Consider the following 18,064-nt stretch of genomic DNA (forward strand, 5'->3'; position numbering starts at 1 on the left):
TGTGTGTGTGTGTGTGTGTGTGTGTGTGTGTGTGTGTGTGTGTGTATGTGTGTATCAAATAGGAATTAAACCCATTTAGAGTTCTATGGTTTTGAGGTCAGGTTTCCTTCATGTCACCATAAGATCGATGGATGTGACCTCTGACTGCTCCGATTTGTATATAAACATAGCACTGGCCAATCACAGCATCGCGTGGGATGGTGCCAGCCAATAAGAGTGTCTGGCAGCATCGTGCTCTGTGGCACTCCCATCTTTTGTCCGTCAGGATTAGTGCCGTGGCAACGCTGGTCGCCTGGGAGGTTAGTTTCCCAGAACAGCGGGACCAGGACAGAAACAGGCTGCTTCACTCCAAGTATTACTTCCTTCCCGGCCAATTGGGAAACAGAACTGGAGTGGTGTGTCTGTGTGGGTCACTCTGTGGCTTCCAAGTCCAAAACTTCCACCTAGACTGCCAACTCTAATGAGGTGACATCCTGAGCCACAAGCTCAAAGTGTGTTTGTCTGTGTGAGTGGCTGGGTTGGTGAGGGGCTGTCCTTGTGTGTTCTCTTCTGTGTGGGGTACTCTGTAGAAAAGTCACCCCACTCTCCCTCCCTTTTCTGTTGGAGGACTACATTAGCCAGAAGGGCGGAGGGCCTGACAGCTGAAATCACCGCTGCTGATGAAGCATGTGACTCCAGACCGAGACCCTTTTGTTTGGACAATTACAGCCAACACACAGAGCTCTGGAAATGCAGTGTGGCATGGGAATAGGCATGCATGGGAATGACTGGATGTTAGGAGTTATTAAAACCTGCTTGTGTTCTTTAGAGAAACTGCCTGCGATGGTTTCTTGAAGTTACAACCCTTAAAATGTTCATGAAATTAAACCCCATTTTTGTTACTATTTATGGTCGGCTTTTTCTCTGCAATAGGCATTCAATGTATTTGCATTCTATGATAACCTAGACTACCTTAGACAGTAGTTTTCATTGTTGGTGGCTGGATGGTTGGATGCAGCCGCAGTAGGAAATGTTGGATTTGCATTAGCAGTAACTTTATACAGCTCTGATACAGCATTAGGTGAGTGAGCAGTAAACAGTGAGGTCAGTATCAATGAGATAAAATTACAAACAGTAATGCTGGATTGCATGGCTCATTTCCTGTGAATCACCTGTGCGTGTGAAGGCACTTTAAAGAGAAGTGATAACAAATTATTTCATGTAATTCTTCATGGTTATACCTTTCAGTGGTGAGGACATGAGGGTTAGAATGAAGAGGGCACTAAAACAGTCATCCAGCATGAATGAATGCACAGCCCTGTTTTTCAGGAACCCAGAAACAAATGAATACAGAGGAAGCCAGTACTTGTCAAGCAAGGTGAGGGACCAAAATAGGATCACAAACCACAAGATTAGCCCATCACAGGCAAATATCATATGCTGGACAGTAGCCAATCGTGTTTTTCTAAGTGTAACTTAAGCCAGCTTCACACTGCTTATACTGGCTGACACTGCTGGATCTGAGCCAGGATAAACCAAACAACCGATGTTCGTTTGGTGTCTTGCAGGATTTGCTCCATACACTGCTCAGAGGAACCAGTGATTTCAGTGCTCAGTATGCCTGTAGATATAGACCAGGAGGTTACATCACCACAATGTCCAACGTTTCAATAAGAAGAGATCCATTGGTAAACAAGAAGCTGCAGCAGGTGGAAGATAAAAAAAAGTCTTTGGTCAAATGCTGCACAATCACAAGCACATTAAATGATTGGTAGACAGCTGATTGATCAGATATGACTGAAATACTCTCACTTTCCAGCTCAAAATCCTTGCAAGCCCAAAGGAAGACAGCCTGCCATGCGCTGGGAGTTCATGTCCTCAGGCATTAAGTTACCTTGAACTATGAAAATGGGAGGACTTGACAAATGTACCTCTACAATATGCAATATCTATTTAAACATGTATTTGTAACCTATTCAGGTGAAAACTAACATGTCTTTTCCCTAAAACGCAGACAAAAACACACATTGTGTGTAAATAGCATAATGCAAGATGATTTCCGAGCACTATTCACTCCTATTCCAAAGTGCCCTACAGTCACAATAGAGGGATCTAAGCATGCATCCTGCCAGCTGTGCAAAGAGCTTAACTGATTCTGTTTTACAGAAACCAAACTGCCAGACTCTTAAGTCCTCCCATTCCTCTGCATGCTTCCCTGCCCCTGGGCTTTATGGGTGAAAGTGAGAGAGAGGGCTTGAAGCCTGCACAAAGTGCCCACAATCAGCACTCTGGTAACATTCAATACTGTATTATATGCCGAGTATCTATGTCTCATTAGTTTAATATTCCACTTTTGTGGCAGAGCCTTTTCACAGTAGGAGATTCATGATGGCTATATGCTTGTATGCATTAACTTGTATCCTCACTGTCACTGTCAATGCTATTAGATAGGCTACACCTGAAATTTCCTGCTGTCCTGAGGTTAAGATTCTGATATTATTAAGTGTTAGGTCAGCAGTAGATACTTTTACTTTAGTTTTACTTTTATAAGTGAAATGAATAGTTTTGTACCTAAGCACCAGTAGTTTTAGATTTTATTTATTAGCAGTATAGTGTATGGGATGAGTCAGGAAGCTACCATCGTTTTCTCTCCTAGCAACAAATTAAACTAATTACAGCCATAATAATATTTATACATAAATGCTCTGTCTGCTTCCCTGGGGACTGCTTCTTTCTGCACGCACTCACTTGAAAAGATGGGGCATGACGTCAGACCTACCAGACTCGCGCGTGGTCTGGTTTGTATATAAACACTACATGCAAACACACTCAAAATGACACGGGTAACTATTACTGTTTTGTTTCGGTTTTAACTGTTATATTCACACACTAAATAAAAAGTTATCTGCAAAAGAAGAAAAAAAGGAACACAAACGGGCGCGTTGCTATGACAACCAGCGCAACAATGGTTGTTGTTATTAGCAACCAAACAAGCGTTTGGACCTGAAGGCTTTGGTTAGCTAGCTAGCTGTTAGGTTGGCTAGCAAGTAGTTTAATTACGGTAACTAATATCTACGCCACATAGTTATTTATTACGTAAACAATGGACTCGAATTCGTTATACTATTCTTTGGAACTCGTTGCCGGTAGCGGAAGTACTTTAAACGTTGAGCGAAGAACCGCACTGCAGACTTCATTGGTGATCCTGAAAAAAAACTACAAGTTCCATCGAGTCTTGTTTTGGGGCAAAATATTGGGTTTAAAGGAGGATTATTTTATCGCTCAGGGGAGAGGAGAAGATGAACTGCAGGATAAAAAGAATCTCTATAGGTAAGATAGCCTCAACTGTGATTGTGTTTCATTATTTGTAGCTACTTTATGTCTGCCCTCGGCGGTGTAAAATACCTGTTTGTGTGTCTTGTGTATCTTTGGTTTGCTATCTCCAGCTTCAACTGCATGGACTGGTTCCTGCTCCCTCCTGCCACCGAATCTATGAAGGAGAAAGTGTCCAAAATCAAGAGTCGCTTCATAGGAGACCCCTCATTTGTGTATGAGCACATTGAGATCCGCAGGCAAGGAGAGAGGGATGACGCTACAGAGGAGGTAGTGGTAAGTATGATCAGTTGTAAAGTGAACATAGTGAAAATTCTGAGCTGTCAGATGAAACTCAAGACATAGTTTAATTATTATATTCAGTAGTACTGTATCAGAGCATATAAATCCAGGCATGGCATATAGCTACTGTTATCCAAATAAAAATATTTTAGTATGCAGTATAACTAAACCTAAAACATGGATGTGACCAAAATTGTACAAAAAAAGGTGTTTTTCTTCATGAAGAATTAGTGCAGAAGAGAAATTAATCTCTCCATTTCTGGCTGATACCAACGCTTTCTACAACACTACAGCGATGAAATTCCAACTTAGTAACTGTTCTTTGTTTCAGATTAAGGTCAATGAGGAGAGCCGGCTGGCAGTGACAGTTCATCAGATTGATGATGAAGTGTCCGTGGTACCACGTGGAGCCTTCGTCAAGAGTCCACATGGCCTTGTCCAGATGAACCGCAGCTTTGGTGGTAAATATATCCCTCCAACATGGTGTGTGTCTCATTGTGGAGCGTTAAAGGTCCCATGACATGGTGCTCTTTGGATGCTTTTATATAGGTCTTAATGGTCCCCTAATACTGTATCTGAAGTCTCTTTCCCGAAATTCAGCCTTGGTGCAGAATTACAGCTACTAGAGCCAGTCTCACAATGAGCTTTTCTTAGGATGTGTCATTTCTGTGTATGTAGCTATTGAGGAGGAGAGAGGGGGGGAGGGCAAGGTGGAGGGTGGGGGTGTGGCTTTGACCAACTGCCACTTTGCTCGTTTGAAAGCCATGATGTCTCTCTCTCAGAGATGGGAAGTAACGAAGTACAAATACTTCGTTACTGTACTTAAGTAGATTTTTCTTTACTATTTATTTTTCTGGCGACTTTTTACTTTTACTCCTTACATTTTAACACGAATATCGGTACTTTCTACTCCTTACATTTTAGAAAATGTGCTCGTTACTTTAGTTTTGTACAACAGGTCGTCTATCAGGAGTGATTGTGAGTGCATGTCGGAAAATAGCGCGGACACGCGCCTCACACGCGAGCGGGCCCACACAGAGAAAAAAATTAGAGAAAAGAAAAAGACACAATCTGTCTGGAAGATAACCAGTTAGATCATGTGTGTGCGTCCTTGAGAACTGTAAGTCGTATAACTTATGTTGTCAGTTAATGTAAGCCTGTTGTTGTATTGGTCTATAGTTCTTGCAAACTTAAAGTAAGTTAGCTAGTGATTCTGTTGTTTGTGTTCTTCACCTGTTAGCTAGGTTGCACGTTGCTTGATCTTATTAAAGCATCAAAAGAGAGAAGTTGTCTCTGTCCGTGTTTTAACAGACACACCTGGGGCGAAGTTGGAAACCAGAATGGTCAGCTTTAAATCCAGTCCTAATCTAGTCCTCATTAACAAGTTTCAAATAATTTCACTGGAGTTACCGTTATTATTTTTCGCGTCATCAATACCGAATTCAATCTAATTGATAATATACTTGACGCACCACTACAAGACGACTCGACAGATTCGGCGGCATTAATTTTCGGCAAATGATTGCAGCATGATGGTGGTAACGTTAGCACTAGTAGTATGGATGGCGACATGAGCGATCCCAGAGATTCAGCAGACAAGCAGCAAGACATTCCCAATCATCCTTGGCCTTATCTGAGAGAGATGTTTAGGCATCAAGAATGACTCCTGGCAAATGTGCTGCGTAGCTCTTAAAGTATGGGGAACTTCTTAATTAATGTCTGTTTAGTAATTCATATTTAATCCTTTATTTTCTTTCCAGAAGCCATAGTTGAGCACACACACATACATGTAGATTCCTTTAAATGTTAAGGGGAAGATTAAAAAAGAGAAAATGGATCTGTAAATTCTCACAGACTCACAACTGAATTCATATCTTGCTACTCAGTCAGAATCTTATTAACTGTCCCAGTCTCTGTCACAATAATCATATATGTGAGGTTTTATGCCTCGGCAGACATCCATTTAAAATGTAGGCAATGGTATTTATATAAAGAGCCTTTTTTCCAGGTCTACTGAAGTTTCTCAACTTGCACTCTAGTAACATTTATGTGGTCCAGGTAGCTTTGCATAAAAAATGGTTGTCATTCGCAAGGCTACTTTTACTTTTATACTTTAAGTAAATTTCCAAGCCTGTACTTTGTTACTTTTACTTGAGTAAAGAAGTTAAATCAGTACTTCTACTTGTACCAGAGTATTTTTTAACACAAGTATCTGTACTTCTACTTGAGTACGAGAAGTGAATACTTTTGCCATCTCTGCTCTCTCTCATGGGTGGGCCAAATTCTCTGGGCGGGCAAAGCAGAGAAAGGGGAGGTACCCTTGCTCCTTATGACCTCATAAGGAGCAAGATTCCAGATCGCCCCATCTGAGCTTTCATTTTCTCAAAGGCAGAGCAGGATACCCAGGGCTCGGTTTACACCTATCACCATTTCTAGCCACTGGGGGACCATAGGCAGGCTGGGGGAACTCATATTAATGTTAAAAAACCTCATAAAGTGAAATTTTCATGCCATGAGACCTTTAACATCCTCTGCGGCATATGAATGACCCTAAGGCGTTTGATAAAATTTGGTATTTATTTAAGTGGACGAAACATTTTAGGAAAAACCCTTCTCAAAATGACGTGGTTACCTTGCTACCCCTGCTTTGTGAAACATAAATACATAGGCAACATATGCATGTCTGTGTATATTCTGACATCATTTTACTGTAAAATTGCATCATCTTTGCTGCGATTCATTTGAATTACTTGCCAATGTGCATTGTTCCTCAGGTCTGTCTCACTCAGAAGCAGGGAAGCTTGACAACTTCCTTCACTTCAGCGAAGCAAAGAACCTGAAGAAGAAATCCATCCTGGAAATGGGTGATTTGAACCCAGCCATTGACTTCCTGGATGTACTGAGTGATGACATTCCTAAAGGTGAAACCACAGAGTTCAGTCTATTCCACACTATAACATCGTTTCATCACTTAACAGATATATCTTACAAGATTTGTTATTTTATGATCACTGGGCTTTAATAGGGTTTGTAAATAGGGTACTACAGTATTTAAACTAAACTATTTTGAAAATTGGCAAGTGTTGCTGAGGCCTTTACAATGCCAGTGTTACAACATTAGTTTTTTTTCTCATTGAATGTGTTCCAACTGCCAGGCTACATTACAACTAAATGAGGTGTGATTTTAGCACAAATCATAATGGTGATTCAACTAACTGGAAGTCCAAGTAAAAGCTGAATCACTCTAACAGTAAAACGGTTGGCTGCGCAATATTCAACTGAAAAAATATATTCATGCAACTTCTGGTGTGCTGGGTGAGTCTGCCCTCAAGTTTGGAAAGGAAAATTACAGAGGATTTTACTATCATCATAAAAACCAGAACAGAAACCAGTACAAGGGAGGACAACCATCTAGAATCAAACAGATGTTAAATGATTAAGGGGATTGCTCACATCTGTAGGAAATCAAACTAAAACAATCTGAGTATTAATATCAGTGTTTTAGCAACTTTTAACTAATTTATGACAAATTACTGCTGCCAATTAGTATGGAGAGCACAAATTGAGTTTTTTTGTGCAGTATGACAATGAACTGAGACTTGCTTTCTTGAGAATGGTCATTTCCCTGTATTCTGCATTGCCTTTAATTTGTTTTTGTGTAGTTGAAAGCAGGAAATGATTTTGAGTCTTTTAGGTTTGTGAATTCAAATCCTGTTGGGAAGCTCAGACGTGAGCTGTTGAACAATACTACATATATTGGAAAAATCAAACCAATGAGGCAAATAATAACCAAGTAGTTATACTGTGTAAATAATGTAAATGAAATAGTATTAAGAAAGTTTTGAGGTGAGTTGCTTACAGTAGATGAATGCACTCCAGGCCATAGTGGACATTGATAAAGTGGACGTACAAGTGTATGCGTGTGAAAAGACAAAAATGTTTAGCGCCCATGACCATAACATGCAACAGATGTCTGATTTAAGAGGGCTTTCACATGTGTATATGTTTGTGTGTGTTCTTTGAGTTGATGCGGATGTCAGCAGTGTCATCACTGCAGCAGACATTACACAGCTGTCTCAATGCCACACTCACTGCAGCCGTCACAACGGCAGATTGCATGCATTTGCCGAAAAGGAGAACGAGTTAACATTTTTTTTAAACGGGACTCTGGGGGAAATGTGGTACGATGTATCTCCACCAAAAGACAGGTGCTTTTCTCTGAGACCCTAAGCTGGGCTCCCTCTCTTTTCCACAACAATCCTGCAAACTGTTCCCACCTCCTGATTTATGGGTTTAGGTTTCTCCTCCTGCAGCAGTAGTTATAACCTGGACACCAAACATGTTTATACTTTTAGCTGAATCATACTAAAGAAGTTCAAAAGGCAAAAAAAAAAAAAAGTCAAATTGATCCAAGTCATCTCACTTTTGTGTAAAAGCATTAATCACAGGGCTTTTTGTGTTTTCATAGTAGCCGATCCAGCTATTGTTCTCAATTCCCTGGGTTCATGGTCACACCCAAACATATTGAGAAACAGGTTAAACTGTAAATATCAAGAGCATAAAGGGTTGATTTATTGGAGTATCCCTTGGTTGCCTCTAGCATGTGAATAGTATAATCTTCTTGGACTGATTTAAAGGTTACTGCAGCCACTATTTACAATTCCGCTCAACATGGCGTGGCAGCCTCCTGCATTTTACATCAATTGTTTACAGCAAGCCTTTGTTTGTGTGTAGGATCGTGGAGTCTTCAGCTTGAATGTGCCAGCAAAGTCTTCGTGCTTCGCAGCCTGTTGTGGCTTGGCCTGAGCTTCTACCATGTGCCAATGACACCTCAGCATGGATACGTGTATATCGGTGATGGGATCAAGAATTTGGACCTTCCCTTCATGCTATAAAAAAATAAATTAAAAAAAACGACATTTCCTGTTTCAAGCTACAGACTCATGTGTCTCTGTTGTTCACATCAACTCTCAACATGTATTCTATGTAACACATTGCAGGACGTTTTGTTGGTCTTATCTTTAAATGAATAAACTAAAAGAGGTACATGCAGTTTGTGTCTACAAGCTTGTTGTTCCATTCAGTTCTCACATACAAAAGCGATTCCTATACAGTAAACACATGAGAGGCAGAGTAAACACACCCAATTTATTTGCGCATCTGTGTTGTGGTCCCAGTTGTTGCTCACATTAAGTTGTCAGAGAGTTCACTTCAAGGGCTTTTTGAAAACCAGCAGAGACAGAATAGATGGTTCTGGGTGGGGCTGAGCATGCCTTATCACAGCTTAATAAAGAAAAAGGTAGAATAAATACAGACGTATGAAGCTTTTAGGCCTTTTCCCAGGGCAGTATGACAAAATGTAATCCACTTGAAACTCATCGGATAAAAATGCGCCCACCCACTTCTGTCAAGCTGCTGCACTGATTCATCAGGCTTTCTGTCCTTCAGTGTTTTGTGTAAAGGGGCTTGACACCGTAACACACGTTGTCCTTGAGTACTGGGTGGCCAACAGCCATGCGCTTCTTACACCACTTTAGTCCGGTTTTATATATTGGTTTCACAGAGTCAATGGACCAGCGAGTCAGGTATCTGCACAACAGAAAATCATTGCTAGTTTCATTTGCACTTCAACTGACAATTTGGTAGATAATGGTGAGAAACACATGTAAGCAGACATGCATGCAAACATTACCTGTTGAGTTGGGGTTTGGGCCTCTTTGGGACATGGCCCTCTGGAAGTTTGGGTTTGTGGTCAGGGAGCAGACCTTGAACACAGATGAAAACAAAAGTCACATTTACGTACTTTATTTAAATTAGTCATCAAAACAGCTAATCATCAGTAAAGCAGGCCCAAAAAAAGGGTACAACAGAATAATTTGCTGGATTCTATTGATGCTTAAGACCCAAACTATTCGACTAGGAAGGAACTAGCACAGTTAAAGTCATTAGCACTTTTACCAGGAGCATTGTCTGGTTTTCTTTAAAAATCCAACAGTGCAGAAACTATTGTTCAATAAAAATCCAACAGTGCAGAAACTATTGTTCAATAAAAATCCAACAGTGCAGAAACTATTGTTCAATTAATCAGCACTGAAGTCATTTCTCAAGCAAACATGCCCAACATTTGTTGATTCTCAAATGTGAGGATTGCAGCCCCGAAGAAACAGCATAACGTCAGGCATGCACAACCTTAGTCTGTATATGCCTTTATTTGCTTATCTACGACACTGTATTTGAAATCTGCAGAAATCTTGCAATCATTTTAAATTAGTAACGTATGGTTCCCAGTGTCAAACAGATAATGAATATGAGGGTAATTTGAGTTTGGACCGGTCAAAGATTTAAACACACAAACAAACAAAAAGGCAGGCAATAACACTGACCTGCTCTGTGAGCCATCTGAACACACATGGCAATCTTGCGATGTTCCTCTGGACAGAGACCAGTGATTCTCCTGGGCAACAAGCCTCCATCTGACCTGATGAACTGACTGAGCAACAAGACATCCTGGAGGGAGTCAAACAAAACAAATGAGAAAGAAAACCAGACAATAAACAGCGGATACATTTTCCACATTGTCGGAGATTATTTGATCATTACATGCCTGTGGACGGACTTACAGTGTAGTTGTATTTGTGCTGCAGGTTCCATCTGTAGATAGGACACTTGGCTGTGGGGTTTGGAGGCTGTGGTCCTGCTGCAATGTTCAGTATTTCTCCCTCAATCTGACAGACAGTTAGCGTAATATTACGTTACGGTAGGTTCCTTGTCAGGTTGACTGAATATTTATATATGCAGTATGAGACACGACTCGCTCTCCCCATATCCTATCTAACTGTTGGTCATAGAGGCATAGGTCAATAGTTTGTTGAATCTCCTAACATTGGACAAGGCCTCTCCTTTGGAAAACACAGCTCTGTGTTACAGTGATGTCATCTAGATCCTAAAATAACACCTTTGAAATGTCAATTTTGAGTCAAATTGTACAACAATATAAGATCACCGCGAGTATATTACTCCAAACTGAAAGGTCCTGCCAACTACTGTAGAAGAAAAAAACAACCGCATACATATCAACATCTTATATTTTTATGACAGATCACTGTTGCATTTTATGTATTGCACAGTGCTCTTTTAATTTGAACATCCATACTATAATAAAGCAGAAGAGTTTTCTGCATCTGGCTTTAAATTTGTTTCTTTATTAAATACAATTGTAATACAATAGCGATCAAGGATTTGAGAAATACATTATATAGGTCATGTGTATTTCTGCTCACCACTAGTTGCCAATTCATTCGAATGACACAATTAGTACAGTTTGATGCTTGTGTGTTTTGACAGTGCTTTAAAACCTCAAAACTCTGTGTGCGTATCACAAATAAAACAGACAATGGCTTTATCTAACAACCAAAAACATCATTATTAGTTTCACATTACAGCCTGGTTTTACTTACTGTTGTCGTTTTACCCTCCTGCTTCTCCACCACTGTAACACAGACATTGTACGATGTTAAGACTTTAAACAGTTATATAAATACATTTCTTTGCTTTCTACTGCTTTCCTAATCTTTGATAGACAGTGTGGTCCCAAGTTATAAAAACATTAGTTACAATTAGTTTGACAGCCAGTAGAGATCATTCAGCTTGATTCTCCAACTTTAGCTATACAGTAATCCTGACTCAAAATGTGGTTAGGTGAAGCTACAGTAAGTACCTTTTACATCTTTGTTGAGTTATTAAATGCCACATTTATATAGTCATATTGAAATACTTAAGATAGTCTACATAAACCAACAATTGTAAGGATGTTTACGGTTAGGAGTAGGAGTAAGAGACACATTCTTACTTTTAATTTGTGTATTTCAAATGGGACTTTCTTCGCCCTTGTTCATAGCGACACAGATCACAACACATTGAATGCAAAGATGTCAAGGGGAAAGACTGCCTCAACGTACGCATGGCTTTTGGTAACAGCTACTTAACAAAAACATTTTTTCCCCATGTGTCGTTGCATTAGCAAGTCAGTATTTCCTTAGAGGTGCGTCTTAATACATCCATGGTTGTATGCAGGTCTTTAAATACCTGTGCTGATGCATCTAGCTAGCTAATCACTGCGTTAACATGCTAGCTAACGTTAGCTCTTCTAACACTGCTGGACTAAAATCTTAACGTTTGAAGATAAGTCTTACCTTGTCGGATCCCTCTGCTCTGAATGGTTAAAGTCGGTAGCTGGAAAACATTTATCCTCTGTTGAACCTTCACGTTGGTACCCGTGACACCTAATTTCAAGCCCGCAATTGAGGTCCACACAGACCTCAACATACTGCGAGCTGCCATGTTTAATTCCTGACCTTACTTTCCTGTCTGGTAATCTCGCGAGAATGAAAACAGCGACACTCACGGTGAAGGCCACTTATTACATCGTTGGTGGTGAAGACCAATAAAAGACAAATTCCAACAGAAACATGTCTGTGTCTGACATGTGGTTGTGTTTAATGAACTGGCTTGATAAACAATAGTTGCATGGCCAACAGGAAATTCCATTTCAAAAACAGATAAATATAATTATAGGTTTTATGATCCTTTATCAAGGACAGCACATTATGAGCCAAGATCTAGCCTAAATCTAATTAATCTACAATAAACCCCACAACAAATTGCAGCACAATATCAAATAAAATTAAACACAAGGGGGAAAAGCAATGAACATATGGCATGTTGAAAAGTATCTAGCCTATCTAAGACAAGGGAGAAATCCCAGGAAAAGGTGATAGTGACATCTAGATCATAGAGCTTAAAAGCCCAGAGAGAGATCACTGGAAAGCTAGAATGTATTTGTCTATATGGAAGATTTAAACCTAACGTGCCAGTGCAGGGGAAAATGAATCCTTCAGTCTTTACGATAAACTGCAGCATGAATCTGTGGATCCTAGAGATACTTTCATCATTGTGTTGCTTGCGTTTAGGTGCTCAGAGTTCATAACAAAGATAGGCCACTGCTCTTACCTCTATTTATACCACGCTCATCAGATGAAAGTATGAGAGGCACCTAAAGGAGCAGTGTAGGAACATGCCAAGCTTTTGTTGCAGAATCTGGAAGATACAGGCAGATTCTTCATGCCCAGATAAAGAGACTCAGAGAAGATAGAGAGTTTGATGTTTGATAGCGTTATCATGAGAACAGTATGCCATTTTTCAGTTATGTTTTTGTTTGCTGTATTTCAGGATTTATCTCATGGCCTCATCTGTGTGCATAAAGAAAGCATTAAGAAAGCCCATACAAGCTGCAACAATAGATCTACTTACAGTCCTTTCTTAGATACAGTAAAATACGTTGTTTGTTGTGGAACTTATTCTTGTGCAAGTTAGAGCTATGATAACTTAGAGCGTAGCCATCATGAGACATATCCTCCCTTTGCAGGATCTCCTACAACTGTAAATATGATAAAGATTGTTTGGTTACAATTATTATCTTTGTACAAACAGGTTTCCAGGGTAAGTTTCAATTTTTCAAACAAAACTATAAAAATATTAATATGAAACACTCCCACAGTTGACCATGAGCTTTAAGATGTGCAACAGTCTCTTTATTAATATGCAGTTTTGCTCATGGGTTCCTCCTCTTAGAGAGGTCAATTGATGATAGAAGGAAAAGATGACATCTTTTACTGCCGTTAGCATGTAGCTACTATAGTTAGCAGTGGACACTAATAGAGTATAGCAGCACTTTCCACAATGAGAAATTCCAGATAAAGGCTTTTAAACCAAAGACTTCATAACCGAAAATATTTCAGGAGTAATGTGACCTGGAATTGGGAAGAATTTATCAACATTGGCAACCAAGATGACAATTTAACACCGCAGTAGCTTAAAAAAGAGACAAAAAAAACACTCCAGTCCTTCCTACCTGGAGCAAATGACCAATCAGGCCAGAGAAGGCCAGCTAAGTGTTGCGTAACACTCAGCTGAGAGTAAAACAAACTGTTGAAACCGGAATGTTCAGAACAATTGGAAATGTGAACATTTTAGCTCACGGGATTTCTCTAAAATACATTTACCTCATTATTTAGCCATTATTTTGGCCACGTTTAACATTAAAATCTGACATTATAAAATTGTAGATATGACAGAAAATACGGAAAAGCATAGTATGTCCACTTTAAGTAACTTTTGTTTCACAAAAAAAAAATAACTCATGACACCTTTAAGATTTTGAAATCTAGTTAAATTTGTAATTGTATTTTTGATACAGCAGTATGCTCGTTGGAGACAGTGGACATCTTAGTTTATTTTCTGATATTGCACACATTAATCGGGATACATATGACCACATCAAGTGAAGATTCCAGCAGCTGTAATGCAGAGAACAACTTTGTCATTACACACTAAACAATTAAGTTGTTCTCGTAACAATTTTCCAAGCATATTCACCATCATGGTTGTTTGGTTTCATGGCAAAAAAAAAAAAAAAAGGAACAATTGCTCGAATGCCATTGGAGCCTAAAAGAGCTGCACACTGAAATGCAAATGAACTTCTGTGTTCATCTCATCTACGGAGCAGAGAGTAGATAGATAGAGATTACCGTCACCCTGCCGCCACAAAGGAAGCATTGTCTCAGTGATCAGGTCCCTTCGTCAAGGACACTTAGGCAGTCACATTCCTTGAGAGAAGCCCAAAAAATGGCATTTAAAGTGTCTGACCACCTCCTCACAGGCTTTGATATTCAAATGAAACATGGCCCTGTACAAACAGGCGCCTCAGCTGAGGAAGAGGGGGGAGAGTATATCAGATAGGATTTCCCTCAGATGAAAAGAACTCGTCTGACATTTTCACAGCGAGAGCTGAGGGACGCTGAAGCAATGTTGGTTCGATGTCATGGAGGGAAGTTATTGCTGTGTGGAAAAGGTTAGAGTTTTCACCCCCGCTTCCTTGGACAAACTGCTGAAACGCAGCATGGAACAAGCAGAAGAGCTGAGACTGGAGCGAAGATCAGTGGGCACGGTCACATCACACAAAAACAAATCTAACCCACCCCACCGCATTCCCCTTTTATTGTCACACTGGTCAGTTTGTTTTGCCTTTAATGTTTTGGTGAAGGCTGAAGGGCCCCTGGTGATAGCTTCTGCTGAAGAGTCTAAACACAAAAGACCTCCAAGGGGCTCATAACAGCAACACCGTGGGATCTCAGAAGTTGAGGTGGTACCTTTATTCAAAATCACTGCAATACACAACCTGACTGTCGTGGCTTTCCAATGCCTGTCTGTGCTGAGTGTTTCCCTAAGATGAAGATTTCTCTCAGTGAGAGCCAACACTTTTCGACAGAATCTCTCATTCCCATGCAGATGGAATGTGTGGATTTGCTGCCATCCAAATTGATGGGCACAGTCTGGTATGCAATTAAGGCATAGCTATCACTAAGAGGCTTTCCTGGGTGATTAACTTGTAAGGGCTGTTGCATCCAAGGAAGTCAACTGAACACAATTAGCCTATTTCAAGGGAATGAGTTTGGTTAAAGGCCCCCACTGCTTGTAAGATGAGGTGAAGGAAAAGAAGGTTGCCAAAGCAGACAACTGGAAACAAGAGCCCCAGGTTTCATCGACCAGGGGAGTGGAGCTCAAAGTCTATAGTGACATCCCATGTGCGTTTATCGCTCTGATGTTGGGTAAAGCTTTCTTAAAGTGACATGAATCTTCATCCATCCAAGTATCAACGAGCCCCCCCCGCCTCTTCTGTTTCTCAGCCCCTCTCACTCACTACTCTTCACTTATTTGGGTGTACGTGCTAAATGGCACTGGCTTCTTCAACAAACCCGCTGCTCTTTGAAGAGGCTCTTATCCCCGTTTCTTCCTCCGCATGGCCCTCTGAGAGCCAGCTTCCATCCTTTCTCTCTCACACAAACTCAGCCTGCCCGTAAATCCATGTACACACAAATACATGCTCCCCCTGGATCTGTCTTTCTCATATACACACTTTATGTTTGATGAGCAGGCCTCTGAGTCAGTACAATTTTCATGCAGGTTGCATTACATTTGCACTACAATACAAACAATAGCTCCTTGGCTCCTGAGTGATGCTCTTCAAATGTTTGGAAACATTTTGTACCATTTGCGTTTTTATTTTGCTTCGGCTGAGTTGTGTTTGTGACCCCCCCAGTGGCTAGCAACAAATAAGTCAATTAAAGCAGGATCAATACCTTGTACTGAAAACAAAACTCTGACCTGCATGGAGTTTTTTTCCGCTCCATCTGTTTTTGTTTTACCTGTAGGAATAGCAACACAAAAAATGGAACCTGTGATTCATTTACGCTTTGAAGGATGTTTTAATGTGACACACGGCCATTTCATGCTGTGCTGATTTGTGCAGCGCTGCCCAGATTAGTTTCCCACCATGGATGCCTCTGCTCTTAACTTCCTCCTTGTGTTGCCATGACACCTGCAGCGGCATTCTTACATAGACCAGATGGTTTCCACTCAACTGCAGTCCCTTTTACTGAAAGGCTGTCTACAAGTAGGCCTAGGCATGACTTATGAGGTGACCATTTTTATTAAAGGAGCTTCCATTTTGAGGCCGGCTTGGCTCAGTGGGAAAGGCAGGTGCACCTATACCTCAACGCAGGGGTGAAGGGTTCAAATCCAACCTGTGACAATTTACTGCATGTCTTTCTCGCCTAGCTGTCCTGTCAAAATTAAAGTAAAAAGGAGCTTCCATTTTGTTTTTCTTTGTTTGCTGGACTTACTCCTGTTTGATATCGTCCTTACAACATATGTACGAATTTGACAACTCAGGCCAATTTATTAAATTCAGACTTGGTAGCACAACGAGCTGTAAACACAACATTGACATAATATCACCTTATTAAGTTTATATGGTGTTATAAAGTCGTTAGCAAAATGGTGGCGTATTTACATATCGAGCAGGCATGTAGCAACATTAGCTTTAATTTGGAGTCGATGAATGTCAAATATTCACTCTCCTTTTAGCTCTGTTTTGGTCTCCACTAACTCCTTAGGGAAATATCTGGTTCTTTACATGTGAAATGCTCCACTACAGTATGCTCACCAGCTAAACAATGCTATCTGTTTTTTGGTGCTAGGCGGAAAGGGTACAGTGGGTTTATGAGAGCTAAAAAAAAGCTGCCCGACACTGAATACGATACTGATCTGGGCCGGGAGAGTAAATCAAAAACAAAAAGCTGTGGGTTGTAAAAAAAAACCAAAACAATGAGCTGAAAGATGCTGAAAAGCTTTGAACAGAAACTGTTTATTTTTTATTTTTATGAGTGTCCATCACTATGAGCGACCACTTTGAGCAGAGCTGAAGAGCAGCTTAAATAGTTATATTTTCTAGACAGTTCTGGCTGCCTTTTCAAAACACATGTTTCTTTGTGAAATGTGTTGCCATGGTGCAAACAGTTAAATTAGTTTTGTTGACATCGCCGTCTGACGTCACTCTGGTCCTACTTATTTCCCCACTGTGCATTTCCTCACAGTAATGCTTATCTCAGTGTGGCCTCAATACGTGCCATTCTTTCCCTCTTTGTATGGGTGAGAAATTCACGCCATTCATGAAACTCAACTCCATTGAGAAATCTTGTTGAGTTCTACATCACATAACTTAATAACATACTTATTTCAGCCAAATGTGAACTGGTTAAACTGCACGGCTGACAATCTGTATAAACCACAATACCCTATGGGGTTTGTAGCATGTTTAAAAGTTTATCTTTTATTGAAATAATGGTGGACATTTTAATACTGAATTCCCTAGTGGATAGTAACACTTTAGTTGTCACAAGGTTAAAAGTTGTGTGAGGCAACCTTCAAGTTCAACATGATGTTTTCTCTTACAGAAGACAGAATGTGAGAACAGCAGATATCTGCCTGCTCCACCATACCCCTCCTTTATGTGAACCACACCTGGCTTGTAAAGAAGCCTGGTGTTACATAAGGTCACTTCAGCATTTGCTTCACCCTCATTAGTCTGTCTCCTTTTCTCTGACTGAAACTGGGTGAATGTATTGAATGGTATAGAATGCACAGAATTGTAGACAGATGGAGGCCAGCAGGGGACAGTGGTGATTCTCAGGTGCAGCTTCGCTCCACTGACACTGTTTGACTGCCTCGCCTCCCACCTTCTGTAGACCTGCAGCAGCCAGCCAGCCAGCCAGCCAGCCAGCCAGTCAGTGAGACCTTGAGGAATAAAAAAACAAACAAAAAAACACATTCAACAGGATGTTATCAAGGACACTAGACTCAGTGGTTTCACAACTTATCAAGTAGGTTCAGTTATTATATCTAACTAAGCAGACAAGGCACTAGTGACATCTATACCTTTAAATAAACTGATCCACAAATTTAAAAGGAACATTATAAATGAAGGAATTAAATATCTCCAATCTGGAAGTGGAATAAAAGAGAAAGTTAATTACTTTTCCGTCACAGCAGTGCGTTTTCAGACTTACAAAAC

At 40.4% G+C, this 18,064-nt stretch overlaps 2 protein-coding genes across 2 annotated transcripts; one reads left to right on the forward strand and one right to left on the reverse strand.

Annotated features, from left to right (window-relative positions):
- The first annotated feature begins 2,782 nt into the window (after positions 1-2,782).
- On the forward strand, positions 2,783-8,618 carry rsph9 (radial spoke head component 9). The gene is made up of 5 exons (XM_028605999.1): positions 2,783-3,309; positions 3,426-3,588; positions 3,926-4,055; positions 6,369-6,515; positions 8,329-8,618. The coding sequence occupies exons 1-5, from the start codon at positions 3,083-3,085 to the stop codon at positions 8,487-8,489; spliced, it is 828 nt and encodes a 275-aa protein (XP_028461800.1). The 5' UTR covers positions 2,783-3,082; the 3' UTR covers positions 8,490-8,618.
- A 110-nt stretch (positions 8,619-8,728) lies between these two features.
- Positions 8,729-11,995, reverse strand: mrps18a (mitochondrial ribosomal protein S18A). Its single transcript, XM_028606000.1, has 6 exons — positions 11,787-11,995; positions 11,052-11,083; positions 10,215-10,319; positions 9,978-10,101; positions 9,287-9,359; positions 8,729-9,183 (listed from the first exon to the last, which is right to left on the reverse strand). Exons 1-6 carry the CDS (start codon positions 11,932-11,934, stop codon positions 9,039-9,041), a joined length of 627 nt encoding a protein of 208 aa, XP_028461801.1. The 5' UTR covers positions 11,935-11,995; the 3' UTR covers positions 8,729-9,038.
- Positions 11,996-18,064: the final 6,069 nt, after the last annotated feature.

Source organism: Perca flavescens, chromosome 18 (assembly GCF_004354835.1).
Source record: "Perca flavescens isolate YP-PL-M2 chromosome 18, PFLA_1.0, whole genome shotgun sequence".
NCBI classification, from domain to species: Eukaryota; Metazoa; Chordata; class Actinopteri; order Perciformes; family Percidae; genus Perca; species Perca flavescens.

Bases quoted from the DNA above. Each gene is read 5' to 3' on its own strand.
- rsph9 (XM_028605999.1), top strand. From the start codon at position 3,083: ATGGACTCGAATTCGTTATACTATTCTTTGGAACTCGTTGCCGGTAGC. The intron at 3,310-3,425 runs GTAAGATAGCCT...TGCTATCTCCAG, and splicing joins GATAAAAAGAATCTCTATAG to CTTCAACTGCATGGACTGGT. The intron at 6,516-8,328 runs GTGAAACCACAG...GTTTGTGTGTAG, and splicing joins GAGTGATGACATTCCTAAAG to GATCGTGGAGTCTTCAGCTT.
- mrps18a (XM_028606000.1), bottom strand. From the start codon at position 11,934: ATGGCAGCTCGCAGTATGTTGAGGTCTGTGTGGACCTCAATTGCGGGC. The intron at 10,320-11,051 runs GTAAGTAAAACC...ACTGTCTGTCAG, and splicing joins AGGAGGGTAAAACGACAACA to ATTGAGGGAGAAATACTGAA. The intron at 10,102-10,214 runs GTAAGTCCGTCC...GACTCCCTCCAG, and splicing joins AGCACAAATACAACTACACT to GATGTCTTGTTGCTCAGTCA.